The 18,634-nt window shown below is 41.8% G+C and overlaps 2 protein-coding genes across 2 annotated transcripts; both read left to right on the top strand.

Moving 5' to 3' along the window:
- Positions 1-6,670: 6,670 nt before the first annotated feature.
- Positions 6,671-15,036, top strand: LOC119898489 (CD5 antigen-like). The gene is made up of 3 exons (XM_038712664.1): positions 6,671-6,948; positions 10,187-10,219; positions 14,726-15,036. The coding sequence occupies exons 1-3, from the start codon at positions 6,849-6,851 to the stop codon at positions 15,034-15,036; spliced, it is 444 nt and encodes a 147-aa protein (XP_038568592.1). The 5' UTR covers positions 6,671-6,848.
- On the top strand, positions 14,986-17,839 carry LOC119898490. The gene is made up of 3 exons (XM_038712665.1): positions 14,986-15,618; positions 17,485-17,567; positions 17,687-17,839. Exons 1-2 carry the CDS (start codon positions 15,040-15,042, stop codon positions 17,524-17,526), a joined length of 621 nt encoding a protein of 206 aa, XP_038568593.1. The 5' UTR covers positions 14,986-15,039; the 3' UTR covers positions 17,527-17,567; positions 17,687-17,839.
- The last annotated feature ends 795 nt before the right edge of the window (positions 17,840-18,634 follow it).

The raw sequence follows: 18,634 nt of genomic DNA on the forward strand, positions 1-18,634 counted from the left end.
ATGATTTTTTTGTATAATTTTAATTACTTAACAGCTTATACAAGTCCAGCTAGTAGAACTACATCAGTTAGGCTAATAGACAAACTGAACTGGCATCTGATTTAGCATTAGTCATTTTTCATGTAAAAACATTTCATGGTTCCAGCTTTACAAACCTGAAGATTTGCTGCTTTAACTTTTTACTATTTTTATGTATTTTATTGATTTTGAGGTTTGGACTGACAAAACAAGCATGCAAGGTGTCACGCAGGGTTCTCTCACTATTTTCAGAATTTATTACAATCGATTAATGGAGAAAATAATCAGCTGATTAATACTAAAAAGCAGTCTGATAAAAAATAGTTCAACCGCAACCAACTACATTAATGCATGAGGAATAATAATCTAATGATATGATATAGGCTAATAGTATAACATCATATAGAACATTTTTCTTTCGGCTACTTTTAATTTTAATAGGCTACTTCTGCATTTTCCTGCTTATAACCGACTTACATACTTTTACTTAACTTTTTCAATGCAGTACTTGAGTATTTTTACAGCGAGGTAGGCCTATTAGTACCTAGGCTATGTTAAGAGTTAATGTCCTTGAAGTTGTCCCGCTACATACAATTAATGGACGATCACTTTTCTGCCGAGTTCATAGCTTTCTCTGTAGCTACTAAACGCCAGAGCCGTTAGGCTACAAATGTGTTGTTTCCGGGTAAATTCCGTGATCCCGCTGCAAGCATCGCGTTGGACGGTCACTTTAAGCACGCGTAACTTTAAGCGGAATCTTTATTTTCCTGGACGAAATCGCCTGTGATCAAAGATAATGAGAGCAGCTGATGTTGGGGAGCAGCCTGTAGCCAAATTCATGCTAAATGATAAATACATGATTACTGATGCAGACAAAGACTCTTTTTCACCCAGTGGTGAACAATGTTACTTAGGCATATTCAGATCCTTTTTCTTTTTTTTCTTTTAATAAAAACTTCTCAGCGTGACAAATACAAGGTGTGGCGTGTGAGCGTGTGAACTGGCTGAAATGCGTGTGTCTCACGGTCAGTGTGTGAGACTTGAGAGCCCTGGTACATGTGTACATGTCTATGTACCTGTATATCACATCCACCCCCAACATGTGTTATTGTTATTGTGATTTTGTATTGTTGTATGAGTTTAATTTAATAATAATTAATAATAATCTGGATAACTCATTGATCAGATGGAACTGGTTTAGTAGCTTTCTAAAAGAACCTGGTTTTGGTTTCTGCAGTCTCTCCTTCAGCTCTCCAGTCCAGCAGGCGGCTGCTGATCAGCTGATGGCGGCCGGTAGAGCATTTAAATGAAACACTCTGATCTGATGCAGCGTTCACGAGCAGACTGCTGTTTACAGCTGCTCTTTATACGCCTGCCGGAGGGAAAACCACATTCAAACATGGACCAGCTGGAGAAGCAGTTTCTTTACTGACACTGTCCAGCCAATCAGGCGGCTCGTTTCTTCCTCTCTGGAAGTTCAGGCAGCAGCTTTTGAATCGTGCTGTGGTGAAGGCTGGACCTGATGAACACGTTTCTCTGCTGTCTCCTGCAGATCAGCTGTAATAATTTCCTCTAAATGCAGTTGGTCCGTTCAGGGAGCAGTCAGAGGGGGAGACAAAACGTTCCCAGCACAACACTTCCACACTTCAGGCTCAAACACTGTCGGCAGCTCATATTTTGACCTGCAGGTGGCTGCAGATCACACACCTGCTGAATGATGCATCCACACTGTAGCGTTATTTCTAAAGAAGCAAAACGTGGCTGTTTCATCAGCCGAAGGAGTTGCGTTCACTGTCACAGGAAAGTGTAGCTTCAGTAGTTACTTCAGTCAGCTGTAACGTGGCTGTTTTAGTAGGCGTGTACCTGTTCTGGGAGGAATAAGAAACAGAGAAAACATGCCATTACTGTGGTTGTTGGTATCATCACCATCTTGGGTTAAAGTAGTCTTAACTAGCAGGCAGGACTCAGCCATGACTGGACCAAAGCAGTCATGTGACACACGCAGTTGGAAGACCATAAAGTAGGCGCAGTGTAATATTTACAACATGTAGGCATACTCAACTTTAAATCCAGAGTTTCCCACCTGTACTTTACTTGGTATATTATATATAACATACAGGTGGAATAACTGCTGCCAAAGTGTATCTGCGACCTGTTCTGCAGAGAAACACAGAGACAGATATTACATTAAAAGACTCAGCACGCTGCATGCTGCTGCACGTGCACACACGCGCACCGTCATGTGTTCAGTGTGAAAGCTTTTTCATTTGTTTTCTATCTCCAGCATAGTTTCTTTAATTGATGACTGTCTATAATATAAAAAGGAGAAGCCTTATGCAGGCTCGATGCCCGGTCTGCTTGTGAGCTATGACGTGAAAATTAGCCCGAGGGGCGTAAATAAGTCGGGTGTAGACCGTACTCTGTGAGTAGAATGTGGAGAATGTGAGTATTAATATGACTGGGAGGGGTGGATTCATTTAGATATATTCACCCAGCCAGGTTTCAGTGAGACAAGTCAATATTATAATCTGATATTAGTTCATTTAGAAGAGAGAGCTCTGATTCCACATTTAATTTTCCTATTAGTTTGCACTATTGCTCTTGTGGTTTTAATTTTTATGAGGTTTTTATGCACAGCTCCTCTTCTGTTTACCTTTGATTTAAATAATTTCGATGGTCGGGGGACAGACACCGTCACTATAGCACTTTCACTAAGTAACTCCTGGAATGGAGGAGCAGAGAAGTGTGTTAGACTGCGACTCTGCCTCCTGGTCTCAACACTTTCCTAATGAGTTTATGGTCTCAGTCGCTTCATGTATTTAGACATCAGTGTTTCCCAGACGCTCATTTTTTTGTGGCGGCCCGCCACAATATCAACGCTGACCGCCACATATAGATTTTCAAATTTTTTTTGAAAATTTGTTTTGATTGCAGAGCGCCATAGCGCATTCACACAGCACTTCCTCTCGCTCTTCCCTCTCTCTCTCTCTCACTCACCCGTACCTCTCCTGCTCTCTCTGGATCATGGAACTCTGCACAGGAGTGGGGTCGTTGCCTGGAACGCCTTTACAAGAAAACTGGACTGTGCACCAAAAAATGTACAAACACCACATTCTCCACTTCAAGGACGCTCTTCCTACAGCCAAATCCACCCATTATTAATCGGCATATCGGATTTTTAAATCCTCAAATATCAAAATCGGTATCAGACTTAAAAATCCCATATCTGTCGGGCTCTGTTTGTAACCCCATTATAGGTTTTAAAGCTAGTGCCACTAGGACTGTGGGATATGACTGAAATCTCATAGGCTTATATAGGTCATTTCACATCCCCATATAAAATGTTTTCTGTAAATTCAATGAATAAATAGTTTCTATTACCATATGAAGAGGCAAATTTCTTATTATATTTTAAATTATATACTCAACAAATAAAATGGTTCTTAATCATATTTGATAATCTAATTTTATTCACAACCTTTTCAGCAAATTTTGCAATTAAGTATGTTAAAAGCAATTTCTGTCCCTCTGCTGTCATGGTAACATAACTTTACACCGTGTGTCATCTAACGTTTATCCATTTCATATTTATGTATGAGCGAGCAGCGTGTGAACAGCTGAATCCAACAGTAGAGACAATGGGACTGTCTGTACAGTCTGTGAATCATTTCAGTTGTTTTATAATAATATAACTAAAGACTAACGTCAACGGCCAGTGCTATCCTGTTTGCTGTTGCATGCTGGGGCAGCAGGTTGAGGGTAGCGGACGCTAACAGAAAGCCAGTGACATTGTTGGGGTGGAGCTGGACTCTCTGTCGGTGGTGTCAGAGAGGAGGATGTTGTCCAAACTTCATGTCATCTTGGACAATGTCTCCCACCCACTCCACGATGTGCTGCTCAAACACAGGAGCACTTTCAATGCAAGACTTATTCCCCCAAAATGCACCACAGAGCGCCACAGGAAGTCCTTCCTGCCTGTGGCCATCAAACTCTATAACTCCTCCTCTAAGTGTCTGACACACGGACACTTAGTTAGTTTTTAAACTGGACCATGTTATCTACTTTTGTGCAATATTGTCTAATGTAAATATTGTAGATACCCACACTCCTTTAGATTTATACCTACATTCACAGTATATCTTTATCTATCTACCTTTTGCTACTATTTCTATATCTTATGCCTTGACAAGTGTGCAATTGTCACAAAGAATTACCCCTTTTCCCTAATCGTTATGCACATTCTGTATTGCTCACCAGACAAGGCATCAGTAAACTCCATAAGAGGACTCAATGTCTTATTCATGGACTCCAGCACATCCAAGTCACCTTCAATAATTTGTTGCAGGGAGCCCCACCTGGTGGTCAGCCCAGTTTTGCTTGAGCCTTGGCCAGTTCACCTCTTCTCTTCCAAGAATTAGAGAAGGCACTCACCAACTTCTTGCAGACACAAACGGCTCTTTGCACTTTGGGGTAGTTTCACACTTCTCTCGGTGTATATGAAGAAGTGTAACATAGGCTATACAGATATATTACCGTGGTGGTGACACTGACTAGGTGATCTTCACGCAGTTCCCACGACTCAAGCTCTACTCTGAGACATCTGGCTATATTTTATCCCGTGTGGTCATCTGGGAAATAGCTTGTCTGTAAACAAACGCAGGGTGTCTCGAATGAAGTGAATCGTCAGGCTCATATACAGACGTGTGGTTCGGCTGGTCCACATATAATAATAATGATAGTAATAATACATTTTATTTATAGGCTCCTTTCTGAACAATCAAGGTTACTTTCCAAAACATAATAAAACAGTAGAGCAATAAATCTATAACTTAACAACTATAATTACAGCCTTGGCCTTGAAGGTCAGGAGCAGATTCTTGAAATCAATGTGGTATTTAACTGGGAGCCAATGAAGCTGCTGAAGGACAGGGGTGATATAATTCATAGAAGGTGTTCTGGTGGTGATCCGGGCAGCAGAGTTCTGAACCAGCTGAAGTTTATGTATGGATTTGAGAGGAAGACCAACGAGAAGAGAATTACAATAATCAATGTGGGATGTGACCAGTGTGTGAACGAGAATGGCTGAATCAATCAATCAATCAATCAATCAGTCAAAATGTATTTATAGAGCTCTTTAAAAATCCAAAGTGGACACAAAGTACTGTACAGTAAAACAATAAATGAATACATACAAGACACTAAATGCAAAGCTCATGCATGAAAAACAAATTCACAAACAACCACCATTCAATAAAAAATAAAATCATCCATCCATCGTCAACCGCTTATCCTGCGTACAGGGTCGCGGGGAGCTGAAGCCAATCCTAGCTTACATCAGGCGAAAGGCAGGGTAACTCCCCAAGATGCAGGTGCATCCTCCAGCCCCTGGCTGATCGTTTCGGCACTATGGTCCTCCAGAAAATATGTCGTCTGCTTTGAAGGACCCTCTCCTCATCATTGTATGAATAGTGAGGCTCATACAGGATCTCACAAAAGTGAGAGTCAAAGTTTTAGTAAACATTTAATTATATCTTTTCATGTGACAACAATGAAGAAATGACACGTTGCTAGAATGTAAAGTAGTGAGTCTACAGCTTGTATAGCAGTGTAAATTTGCTGTCCCCTAACTGTGACCAGTGTGGGAAAGCTTTCAGTACATCAGGTGACCTAAAAAAACACAGACCTGTTCACACTGGAGAGAAACCATACAGCTGTGATCAGTGTGGCAAAGCTCTTAGTAGATCAGGTCACCTAAGGATGCATAAACTTGTTTACACTGCTTGCTGCTTGCTCTTGCTTCTCCTTGCATTCTTTTGCTTAAACTCTCTCTTTTTTCCTGCTAGAAATCAGCAGCTCTTGGATACTTTTAAATCACTGGGACTGTCAGATAAAGTTGGCTCTTGCCATACTTTAAAACCTTTTATGATCTTAGTGCTACACGAGTGCAGCCTATCAATAGCACTAGCCTGTACTGCTAATTAGCATCAAGATGCTGATGTTGAACACGGTCGGCTCTCTGAATGCTGTTGAACTTCACTGATCACATGGAAGACCTGGTTAGAGCTGGGACCAAATTTACTCCCCGCACCTTCCCTCGCTCCACTCCCATTTTCTCTACCATAAACCCCCCTCACCGTCCACCTCCACCACTGGTTCCAAGTCCTCCAGGTTTGACACATCTGTCACAAACACAGCATACAAAAGCCCAGTAAGCTCTGTCTGATATGTGCTGTGTCCAGGCTACAAGGAAAATAGCACTCATGACTCTTCCCAGGACAAGCCGGGGCCCAATGTGCTGGTAGTCTTCTCCATCCCTGTCTTGATAGGTAACAGAAAAAGCATGGTGAATGTGTTAAGAAACTGGAAGCACTCAACATATCCTTCAAATTTAGTATTAATTCCTCGTCAGCCGCAGCCTGTCAAAAAAGTGGGCCAGATAATGTTTTTAACACACTAAAATTAGCTTTGTTGGTGTTCTGGTCTGGACTCACTGTCTGTGTTCTGGTCTCACTGTCTGTGTTCTGGTCTGCCCTGGTGTTCTGGTCTGGACTCACTGTCTGTGTTCTGGTCTGCCCTGTGTTCTGGTCTGGTCACTGTCTGTGTTCTGGTCTGGTCTCTGTGTTCTGGTCTGCCCTGGTGTTCTGGTCTGGTCTCACTGTCTGTGTTCTGGTCTGCCCTGGTGTTCTGGTCTGGTCTCACTGTCTCCTGTGACAGAGACTCAGTCAGACGAGGACTCTCCTCCCTGTGAAACTAAAGCCAGCTGAATGAGCTGTGTTCCAGTAAAGCTCCACCTCTTCCTGTACACAGATCTACACTGAGGACAGCACGTGATGATCAGAGCAGAGAGCAGGCGGACGGCCAGAGAGACGGTCTACCTGGACATGGATCACCTGTTGCTGCTGCTGCTGCTGCTGCTGCTGTGGAGCTCAGGTAGGACTTTAAACACCACGTGTTTATCAAGCTTCTCAGAATTAATCATAAGAACACTGCTAAGAACTGACTGAAGAGTAAAAAATGTCTTGGCTCAAAGCTGAGCTGAAAAGTTATCAAGCATCATCGTCCCAATTAAGAATTTTTAAGAGACCACATTATGTACACAGGCTGCGTACACACTGGAAGTGAAAGATAAAAACGTTTGATCTGTGTATGAGTGCCATCAGTTGCACCTGCTGCTCCTGGGAAGCCTGATATTTGCAAGTGCTATAACTGTTTCCATGACAACTGGGCTTATTGATGGTTGTGACGGTCCAAAATCATCAGTACTGCTGCGTTTGTCCTGTGGCAAATAAACAAAGCGTCATCACAACCTTCAGTTTAGCTGAAAACTCATTAGTGCGTAAAGTCCGCGGTGAGATGACGTCCCAGCTAAAAACAGATCGGGCCTGCTTTTTCCTGTCAAAGAGCTGACGTACAGCTACATTTAAGGTGTAAAGACCTTATCTGACCCAGTTTTTGAGGTGTGAAAATTTCAGTATTTTCCCCCTAAATGGAAAGAACTGACATACAGCTAAAAATAAGGTGTAAAGACCTTATCTGATCCAGTTTATGAGGTGTGAACATTTTCAGTATTTTCCCCCCAAACGGCCTCTCACAGAACAAACTGCTCACAAAAAGAGTTTTTTGGACTCTCTAATTAGAAACTGCTTCTTCCAACTGAGAAACACTGTACATCCAAACTAAGAGCTCTGGTGTCAGAGGTTGAATTTGAGAGGATCATTCATGCTTTTATTTGGTCTCCTTTAGATCACTGTAACTGTCTTTTCACTTGTTTGAATAAGAACTCTGCTGCAAGGCTTCTAACTCACATGAACAAAAGAGAATCAGTCAGACATGTAAAATTTGACAGGCCTATTCTGTAAATAGCTTTTTAATTTTCATCATCATTTTATTGTTTATTTACATTTTTGTCCTATCTTTCTAAACAATGTTTCATTTTTTCACTGTTTCTGAAACTGCTGCAACGTGCAAATATTTCCAGTGCAGGATCAGTAAATTCTTATTTTATTGTGGGTCAGGTTCATAAACAGTCTCCACCTAACCATTTCCCCCTGTTTTAGGTGCACACATTTACAATTAAAGCTTGGGCTGTCAGGATACTTTTGAAACTGAATATTTAAAATAAAAATTTAATTTATTTTTTTTTTAAAGATAAAGGACAAAAGATGTTTGCAGTTACACATTAACAAGGTCACAGTCATGTTTATTTATTAAATACAAGGGTAACACAAAAAATCTAGCTTGTATTGTTGTGTTACTTTTGTCCCAGCTGACGGGGTCGACAGTAACAATGTGCCACTTGTGTTTAACGTGAAATTATACGGAAGTCGTTCTACATTTGTACAAAATACCACCTGATATTGATAGACCACACCTGTGAGTTAGTAACCACAGCTAAAATATACCTCTGTCTGAAACATTATCTTTTAAAATCAGGTTGTTCTGAAAAATGGTACTTTGGCCCCTGGGCTGTAATAAAAGTTAAAGTGATCACGCATAATAACGTGTGGTTTTAGTCACGCTAGCAGAAATAGGATCATCACGTCTGCCCACATGAAGGAAGACGTGCACACACTCATTATCTGACTTCTTCCATTTCATGTTGATACCCCCCTTATTTCTCACGATCGCTGAACCACTGTCTCCTGATAAGAGGTTCCTAATAGGTCAGCTGGTCTCTGGACCCAGATATGAAGACTCAAAAGCACGACTCAGATGAGATGAAGTTAGAAAACATTTACCTGATCAATGTTCAGAGCAGAGGTCGGGGGTCAAACAGATTTGAGTCAGGAGGCGTAGAAGGTCGGCTCAGTCCCCATGGTCCTGAAGAGTGGCAAATCAATTCTGTTCCCAGGCTCCTCCCACGATGCTCAAACAGAATGTACAGAAGAACAAATTAGAAAAAGAGAATATCAGGCATAAATAGTGCACAAGTTAAAACAAAGCAATAAAAAAGAACATCAAATGAAGTAGGCTTACAGGAGCATCTCAGAAAGGTAGAATATGCTGAGAAAGTTCATTTCTGTCCGTAATTTAAGTCAAAACGTGAAACTTTTATATATTTTAGATTCCCAGTCTTCTAGACTGGGGGCCAATCTGCTGGCTCATTTGGTGGAGCAGCAACTGTTCCATTAGAGTCTGAGCTGCTTGTATCTGATGCTGGCTGCACATCTCTGGCTGTGCTCGTACTGGCTGATGATCCAGCATCTAATCTGACAAACGGCACCACAGCCCCTGTAAATTCTAGATATTTTCTATATATTAATATTATCAGCTGCATCAGGCCCATTCAAACTGGCTTTTCAGATATATAATATTTATAAAATGACTGGGCTGAATATGTGCTGCTTATTATTTACTGACATGTGCATCCATATTGCCCAGTCTGTCCAGCTAATCAACATTTTAATAGTCAGTGTGAATCCACTGCTTCCCATCATGCATCAGTCCAGAGTTGTAACTAAACTTCACTGTCTTGTTTTTAAATGATGTATGAGGAGTGCCCTCACATCCTGTCTGGACTGGTCCACAGATGTTTCTTGCTGAATGCGTGAGTTTAATTTAAACCAGCGCTGCTCAGCTGCTTAGCAGGACAGACAGACAGACAGATTCACTGCAGCTGCACATTAGGCTGAGTGTCATTTAGTTTTTTCTCTCCTCGTGCCTAGAAGGACAGTCCCTCTTCATCCTCTCATCAAACATTCACGTTCACCTTTGACAGGAAAGTGAGGCGGGGCCGTCCAGCTCTGTGCTGGACTGTCACTGCGTATGTCGTGTCGCATCAGCTGGCTGAAGTTGATTCGCGCTGAGTCGGCTTTATCAGTTTTGTTTTTCAGTGCTGCTCCACTCAGGTGCTGCACAGGCGACTAATACCAATGTAACGAGGTCTGGTGCAGAATGTAATATGTGACATTTGGTTTTGAAATGTAGCGAAGTGAAAGTTAAAAGTTGCAACAACTAAAAATACTCAAGTAAAGTACAGATACCGAAAAAAACCTACTTAAGTACAGTAAGTATTTGTACTTTGTTACTTTCCACCACTGATCTCACCTACAGTAAACTGGTAACATGAGTCCAGAGGGAGTTCACTGAGATGTTTCTGAGCTGATAGAAAGTTCTTTACAAAACAACCTGATTGTTCTTTCTGTCCACGGCTGTGCTCCAATCACAGGACTCCAGGCTGAAGGACGACACACCTCAACAGGTAAAGAGAGAAAGAAAAGAGAAAGAAAGAATCACAGAAGCAGAATCAGTTTAGTCTCTAGAATCCTTCTTTACTGATGACTCTCTGGTTTCTGTTCAGAGCCTGTCAGGTTGGTGGGAGGAGCCAGTCGCTGTGCAGGAACACTGGAGCTGAAACGGGGAGACTGGAGACCAGTGAGTAGCTATTACTATGACTGGATGCTGGAGACAGCAGCTGTTGTCTGTAGAGATCTGGACTGTGGCTCTGCTGTTTCTGTAGGACAGAGAGAGGAGTCCTCACTCAGACCTGTGTGGTGGATCAGGTCTGACTGTGTTCAGTCTGGATCTGCTCTGAGGGAGTGTGCAGAATCAGTTTCCTCTCCTCCATCCTGGATCTCACCTGCTCAGGTAAGCCCATCAGTGACATCATCTATGACAGTAATGTACCGAGGTCAGGTCCGGATTAAGAAGTCAGAGGCCCCTGGACAATTTGTCTTGTAGGTCCCCCCCACACACATGCACAATTAAGGTTTTGAATTCCAGGGTATTATTTGTAGGAAACATCTTTAGCTTATACAGGATTTATGCTGACAGGTTACAGCCTATGATCACAGTCTGAAGAACAATATCAACACCTGTACACGTCCTCCATCATGCAGGATTTACACCACATGCTTGCAACAACGCTGTCCTGGACCAGCAGCAACAATATCAAGACATTTCCCTGCTTAGTGTGACTCACTGGCTATTAGTATTAAAATAACTGCAAACTCACAGAAAAGTCCGCTCCATCTCAGAGTCCAGGGCTGAATTTCAGCATCAGTACATCCCTGGTAGCAGCATGAACACACCTGTCAACCCTCCCTTTATTCTGCTGTAATTTTAACCTTTCTAAAAATGCCGCTGGGCGTATTTGAAATGTTTGCTACGTTCCCCTCCGGTAAAGCCAGTTGCAGTATGTAACGTTAGAACATCAGCTGTAACAGAGACAGGAAGTCAACGGCACCCGCCAATAAAACAAGAAGAACAGCAGCACGAGGGGAGCAGTTGCCAGGATGGATGATGCAGGGCTCTACAGAGTATTTCACTCGCATTTATCCATAAAAATAGATTCATGCAAAGAGGAAAAATGATTTACGAGTAAAGACTATAAACTACCATAACTGTTCTGCATGAATGGTTCTGATTATTGACAAGTATTTACTGCATTAATAAATTAGAGACCAATGTAGACTGTGTTTCTTGCACATGGATTTTATAAATGGAAACATTCCACAAAAAAATGTAACAGTGGGCAGTGTTGGGAAGGTAACTGTGGAAATGTAATAGGTTACCAATTACAAGTTACCCTATTTCAAATGTAACAGTAGTCTAGGTTAACTATTTCAGTTACTCCATCAAAGTAATTTATCACATAACTTTTCTAAATTTCTAATGAATGTTTTCAACTGTTAACCATTTTCAAAGACAGCTTGAGAGGCAGATGGTGGTGCTGCAAATTCAGACATGAGAACCAATCAGACCATTAATCTGGACCTGGTCTAATGTGGTCTACATGTGAAAACAGCAGATAAATGTCCTTTAAAGTATTTTCACAAATTGAAAAAAGGAAACTATGTTTGATTGAAACTTTAGCCTCTTTGGACAATCTAGTCCAGATTTGAGAGCTCTAGGTATAGTGGTTTTGGATCTGGACCTGGTCTAATGTGGTCTGCATGTGGAGAAAAAGCAGTGAAAGTTATGTCAAATCTAAAAAAGTGTTTCAGACAGCGTTAAGGCTTTGCCTAAAATGCACAACAGCTTTCACAGCAGTAAGAGGTGCAAAAAACGGAGATTCGGTCGCTCAGCAACGTTAACTTTCACTGAAGTTCTCCTTAACTTCCCCTTAACTGCAGAATCGGAAGCTGCGAATTGGAAGCTAACTTCAGCGTGTTAAAAAAACTGTAAAAAGTATAACATTATATGAAATTATCATGAATACAGTAATCAATATACTACAACTAAACAGTACTATTAAATGAACATTACACTTCTTATTTGATGTAATAATGTTGTACTACATACTAGATCCTCCACTGTTTTTAGACTGGTGGCCAAAACAAAATGGCAATAATTATAATTATGGCAATAATTACAGTTACGAACGTCTCTCTCAATCATTCTCCATTCTTCCTTCTACTTTACTTTAGCTTGTTGGCTAACAGCTGACTTGAATAACATCAGGTCCAGTGCAGCTGACCTGCCGCCCAGTCGCGTATTTATGCCAAGGATGATGCGTTCAGTAAGTCAGTACTGCAGCGTTACTTGGATTAGTAACTGTAATAATGTTACTGTTTTGTAAATAGTTATCTGGAAAAAGAGTAAATGTAAAATGAGAAAGTAATATTATTACAGTTCCTGCCCAACACTGCTAACAGTAGGCCTGGCTATGAAATCAGTTTTAATTTAATGTTAGTATGATAGCAATTTTTCTTGCTTTACCTTTAGCTTTGTTTCCAGTCTCTTTGCCATCATGCACAGGTAGGAGGGAAGTTTTTAAGCAGACACACAAGATGATTTTCCAGAGAGATTATTGCAGATGAGGTTTGTGGTTTATTGCAGCAGTAAATAGTACAAACAGATGAACATAGCGGTTGATTTCTTATCTTGTTTCCAGTTGTTTGCGTGTATTCTGACTCTGTGGTCTGGCCAGAACTGTTTGTGCTCCCCCTACCTGTGCCTACCACTTCCTGTCACCTATGCCCTCTATATACAACCACGTGCATCTAATCACTGCCACCCAGTGTCCAAAATACTAATATAAATATATCCAAAGAAAAATAAAATATCACGCCAACAATAAACATAAATGGCTCCTACAGTTAGAATATTATACTAATAGAGATCATTTATACTCCACAGATTCTGTGCAACCAAAATAAAAGTTTTTTTAACAATGAAATAATACTGAAAACACGAGAGTGAACACTTAAATTAGGGAAACACTTTAACACCCTCCCTCCTCTGAGGGAGTAAACACGAGCCTACAGCTCCACACTGCTGTCTGACCCTAACCGCTCCACGACCCGCTCCGCTCTGCACCAGCTCCTCTCTAGTAGGCCTAACTATACTCTCCACCAATTAGTGAACACTTTTGCAAAGTATTGTATGCATGCTATATTCTCATTAGGGGCTGAGCACACCTAAAGGTCTGATCCTAGAATCGCTCCTGTGTTATAATCTAAATGTAAACATTTTGCTGCCAAATTGTGTAACTAACAATTTATTGATTCCAATAAAGCATATTGAAGTGAATTGATATCAAAGATGCAAACAGCATAGGTCAACTTTACTAAAACCTGAAAGTATCTGATATAAAAAAATAAAGAATCTGGAGGGTTTTTCTTTTCACAATGATGATAATTCTATATTTTATGTAGGTTATTCTCTCTCAATATCTTTATCTTGCATTGTCATATAGCTGACCTCTGCAGTTTGCAAAAACTAATCTCAAACTGTCATGGATAGCCATTCCAGTGTCAGCCAGACTCTCCCCTCTGTGACTCTTATTTGGTTCAAAGCCAACAAATTGTTTGGTTATTTACACCACTTTACTCACAAATCTAACACTGAATGTCAGCTGGTCAGTATAGGTCAGGAGTGTAGAGTCCACTGTTACAGAAAAATACTTTCTGCTGCTGTAACCTTGTAACACTAACGAGTCACATGACACCGGGGAGAGTTGTTGGATTATTTTCTAACCAGGTTTTTATTCTGGGTCACAGGTCTTCTTGGAACATTAAGACAGAAAGAAAAGTGTTGAACTGGTTTGTGTGCAGAGCAATGATTGTGGAGAACCTGAGCAGAAGGAACAGAACAGAGAAATCTGCAGATGATGATGTTGTGCTGCTGTTTGGAAACATGTTGAAAGTGTTCAGACGTGGAGAACAAGTGTGACAGAGTATTAAATGTAAATGTCTGTGCTGTTAGAAAGACGTGTTCTGTTGTTAATGATGAACTGATGTTGGAGTTGTGCTGAGTCCAGTTTGAATCACTGAATTGTTGTTTCATGACATGTTTTTATTTTGTGTCTGGTGTCTTTATCTCTACTTCATCTTCTATTATCTCTCCAGACTCTGTCAGGCTGCTGGACGGGACTAGTCTGTGCTCAGGCAGACTGGAGGTGAAGTCTAACCAGTCTAACCAGTCTAACCAGTGGTGGTCCTCAGTGTGTGAAGCTGACTTTGACCAGCAGGATGCAGAGGTGGTCTGTAGGAGCTCGGCTGTGGGGCTCCTTCAGTCCTCCAGGGGGCGCTCTATGGAGAAGTGGAGGCTCCGATGTGGACCAAAGAGTTCCAGTGTGGAGGCCATGAGTCTGCTCTCCTGGACTGTAGAAGCTCAGGCTCAGCTAGAAACACCTGCTCACCTGGAAAAGCTGTTGGACTCACCTGCTCAGGTAGAAGAGGAGCTGCAGCTTTGATTTGCTTCATTTCTCTTCTGATGAAACTCACTTTATTGTTTTACTGATGACTCTCTGGTTTCTGTTCAGAGCCTGATGATGTCAGGTTGGTGGGAGGAGCCAGTCGCTGTGCAGGAACACTGGAACTGAAACATCTGGGAGACTGGACACCAGTGATTTACTCTGTCTGGACCCTGGAGACAGCAGCTGTTGTCTGTAGAGATCTGGATTGTGGTTCTGCTGTTTCTGTAGGACAGAGAGAGGAGTCCTCAGACAGACCTGTGTGGGGGATCAGCTCTAAATGTGTTCAGTCTGGATCTGCTCTGAGGGACTGTGCATCATCATATCCTCTTCCTTCATCCTGGATCTCACCTGCTCAGGTAAGCCCATCAGTGACATGATCTATGACATCATGTATGACAGTAATGTCTCCAGTGTGTCCTCTCCTCTGTCTCAGTGTCTCAGTGGTTTCCATTGGACTGAACTGTAAAGTTCTCCAGGACAGTGACGTCCTAAAGTGTAGAGAGGTGGGCTTGTTTCTGGAAGCTTCACCTGACAGGACACACCTGGAGGAACCTGTCTGTCTGTCTGTCTCTGTGTTTGGGGACGTCCCACCAGGTGGATCCAGTCCCTCCTTTTACAGTCTGTCATCGCTCTGCTCCATGTTTGTTACTCGTGTCAGACCTGTGACATCACTTCCTTTCTCAGAGGCCCAGCAGCAGGGGTTTCAGGTTTTCAGTGGCTCCACCTTCACCATCAGCTGCTCCATCCAGCCACAGTACCCAGGAGGCTCCTTCCAGCTCGCCTTCACCTCCTCCATCACATCACACAACTACACCCAGCCAGCTGTCAATCACTCTGCCCACTTCCTGTTTCCTGCTGCAGAGCCGCCCACCAAGGAAGCTACAGCTGTGTTTATCACCTCCATGTTTTTTCTCATGACTTCTCCTCTGAGAGCCGTCGGCTGTCTCTCACTGTCTCAGGTAAGCTGAAGCAGAGCAGCTGAAACGTCACACTGACTGTTTCCATGCAGCTTTGGAAAAGATGATCCGTCCAAACTGACTGAACACGATCAGCTGACAGTTTCCAAGGATGTTGTGTTTCTGACTGACTCTGTGACTGATGTCAGGTACGGTGGCCCTGCAGGCCACAACGCACTGGAAACTGAGCTAACATGTACGTTTTGGTAGCAAGTCCCTGAAAACTGTTTCAATTGTCTTCTGTGCTACTTGCAGCATTTCTGTATTTGGTTGTCTTCTCACGGCATTTTTTGTAAATGCCGTGCATGTGTTGTTGTTGTTGTTATTGGTGAAATAACCAGTGTTGGTCAAGTTACTTCCAAAATGATATACATACTAGTTCCTGTCATTTGAGAGTAATTAGTTTTATTTAGTGCTGGGCAATGATAAAAATTTTAAATTGCGATTAATCGTGCATTGCACAATTTTCCTTTAAATATACTGCTATATACACAAGTGCAATAACATGTGGTTTGCAAACACTTTAAACAAATAAGGAGCTGTTTACCAGCAGTGTTCCCTTTACACAGCAGCAATAAAATATTTCTTGTAAATCTCACCTTCAACATTAATGTAATCAAATGAAATATTAAACCAAAGCTATTTGCCACTGCCAGGGCATTACCTTTTATTAGCTTGTTAGAACAAGTTACCATCAGAGTCCAGAGCCACGATCAGAACATCATAACAGGCACCTTCTGAGCAACAGGGTAACATAGAATCTGGCCTATATAAATTTGTTTTCTTGTTCTTTGTTTCTGAACAAGTATCAGCTGAAACATTTTTCTTTTAGCAGGGAGCAGCAGAAACAGTCTATGTTCAGTAGCGAGTGTCCGCCGAAGTTGAATTGCATTGAACTTTTTGTACGCGACGCGCAGCACAAATCATTGGAAGAGAGACTGATCCTCGCTGTTTGTGAGTTTCCAGAATCTATGTTTACTAAATAGGACATCAACACGAGGGAATTTGTATGGCAGAGCAACCCCGCAAAACTAGATAAAGGCCTATCAGGTAAAGTTATGTAGCCTATAACTTTAACTTAAGTTAAATAGGCTACAGCTAGGTAGCAGTTGCCATGGTTACTATCCATAGAGCTCCTGGCGTTTACTTGCAGAGCGCTTTTCTCCCTTTCTGATCATCGGAGCAAAGAGCGACCCCGCGGGGGCCTGAAATGTTTCTCTGTATTGAATTATTAAAAAACAAAACTTAATTTCAGAAATGTGTTGTCACACGCGTTACTAAGATTGGAACGGGTTTTTTTAGTAATGTGATATATTACTGCATTACAACAAAAGGCAATGCATTCCTGTAACTGTTACTTTTGTAACATGTTACTCCCAACGCTAGAGATAACGAGGAGATCTGCTGTAGGGTGACATCATTTTCACCGTCCTCATCGCCCTCCTCCTCACAAACAGGGAGCTAGCTAAACTAAGCAGTAAACCCTGCATCAGGTTGCTCCACCATGTCCTCACAGGAGTCAGTGAACAAAGCCTGGGTTTAACTCCCACTCCAAGATGCAGAGGTCCTGCATCCTAGTGTGTCAGGGAAACAAATCGAGTTTTGTTTTCTATAGGCCAGAATCAGACACCAAGCCAAAGCCTGCTTAAACATGATTGGTCCATACTACTCGGACAACAAGCCAAAACCAGGAAGCTTTCGATACCAAAATCTTGTCTCTTGCCTCCAGATTCTGCGTTCAGATATCTGTTGATTACTGACGGACTGAAGTGGTTTTGGGAGATTTCAGGTCACTACAGTTTGTGTTTAACAGGAGCTGATGGACTCATGATGTTGTGTGATGTGATGTCTGTCCATGTGTTTGATCAGATCCAACAGGTCTTCTCATCAAAGTGGTCGTCCTGCCGCTGACTCTGCTGTTGGTGATCGCTGCCCTTTGTTTCTACTATAAGGTACTGACACATGTCTGTTGTTTAGAGGACTGAGATGAAGCACTCGGTCTGTGTTTACTGACCTGAAGAAGAGGAGGAGTGATGCACTAACTCTCATGTGTGCTGTCATGTCTCTCCAGGCCAGCAGGGGGCAGAAGCCGGGCAGGCAGGAGGACATTGAGCTGGATTATTATAACCTGGGTGTTTCTGCAGCTGAAGGAGGGTCGACTGAAGAGGAAGGAGCTCAGGGAGCAGAGTAGGACCTCCAAGGAGCTCATCTCAGCTGCCTCACAACCCCCATCAGCTCAGCCAAGGATTTTACACTTTTATACTGATGTTCCCTTTAAAGGTTAAGTGTGTAAGTTCTAGTGACATCTAGTGCTGACTTTCCCTCCCCTATTCATGTGAGCGGTATAGCTGCGGTGCCTGAGACAGGACAAAGATGTAATCTATGAGATAGAAGAGTTGCCAGTCAAGAAATGAGTTTCTTTAGATAGATGTGTTAAGAAATTATATAAATTATGTAAAACTATCTGTTTTTTTGAATATTATTGTTACTAGTTCATTAATAAACAACAGCCACATGAAGAAATAAGGTGCTACATGATGTCTCATACTACTGTAATACATAATTACGTAAGAATTAACCCTGTCATACACGATTTTACATACATTTATACAACATTATTATTTATTATTACTCAAAATTGGGCTAATATACAAATCATTTACATTTTCTTGAAATTCTGCTTTGTTTTTAAATTATTTACCTGTCCCTTATGTGGCCACCATGCAGTCAGCATGAGTAAAATGCCACACCTGACAATATGGATTATTAACCCTTGTATGGTGTTCGGGTCTGTTGGACCTGTTTTCATTTTTTATCAAAAGAAAAATTATACCATTATTTATTTTTTCAAACTCATTGGCCTTGGCTCATTTTCTGTGAAGAATATATATCAGAACACATTTTCAATGAAAACACACTGTACACCCCCCTACACATTTACATTACACACAGGATGTCTGGGTCTACTGGACCTGAGGCTAATAAAAGTGTGGAAACTGTAGGTCCTGTGTACCTTTAC

Source organism: Micropterus salmoides, unplaced genomic scaffold (genome assembly GCF_014851395.1).
Source record: "Micropterus salmoides isolate LMB-PRFRI ecotype aquatic unplaced genomic scaffold, ASM1485139v1 Ms_hic_scaffold_1178, whole genome shotgun sequence".
NCBI lineage: Eukaryota > Metazoa > Chordata > Actinopteri > Centrarchiformes > Centrarchidae > Micropterus > Micropterus salmoides.

Bases quoted from the DNA above. Each gene is read 5' to 3' on its own strand.
- LOC119898489 (XM_038712664.1), top strand. From the start codon at position 6,849: ATGATCAGAGCAGAGAGCAGGCGGACGGCCAGAGAGACGGTCTACCTG. The intron at 6,949-10,186 runs GTAGGACTTTAA...CTCCAATCACAG, and splicing joins GCTGCTGCTGTGGAGCTCAG to GACTCCAGGCTGAAGGACGA. The intron at 10,220-14,725 runs GTAAAGAGAGAA...GTTTCTGTTCAG, and splicing joins AGGACGACACACCTCAACAG to AGCCTGATGATGTCAGGTTG.
- LOC119898490 (XM_038712665.1), top strand. From the start codon at position 15,040: ATGACATCATGTATGACAGTAATGTCTCCAGTGTGTCCTCTCCTCTGT. The intron at 15,619-17,484 runs GTAAGCTGAAGC...GTGTTTGATCAG, and splicing joins GCTGTCTCTCACTGTCTCAG to ATCCAACAGGTCTTCTCATC.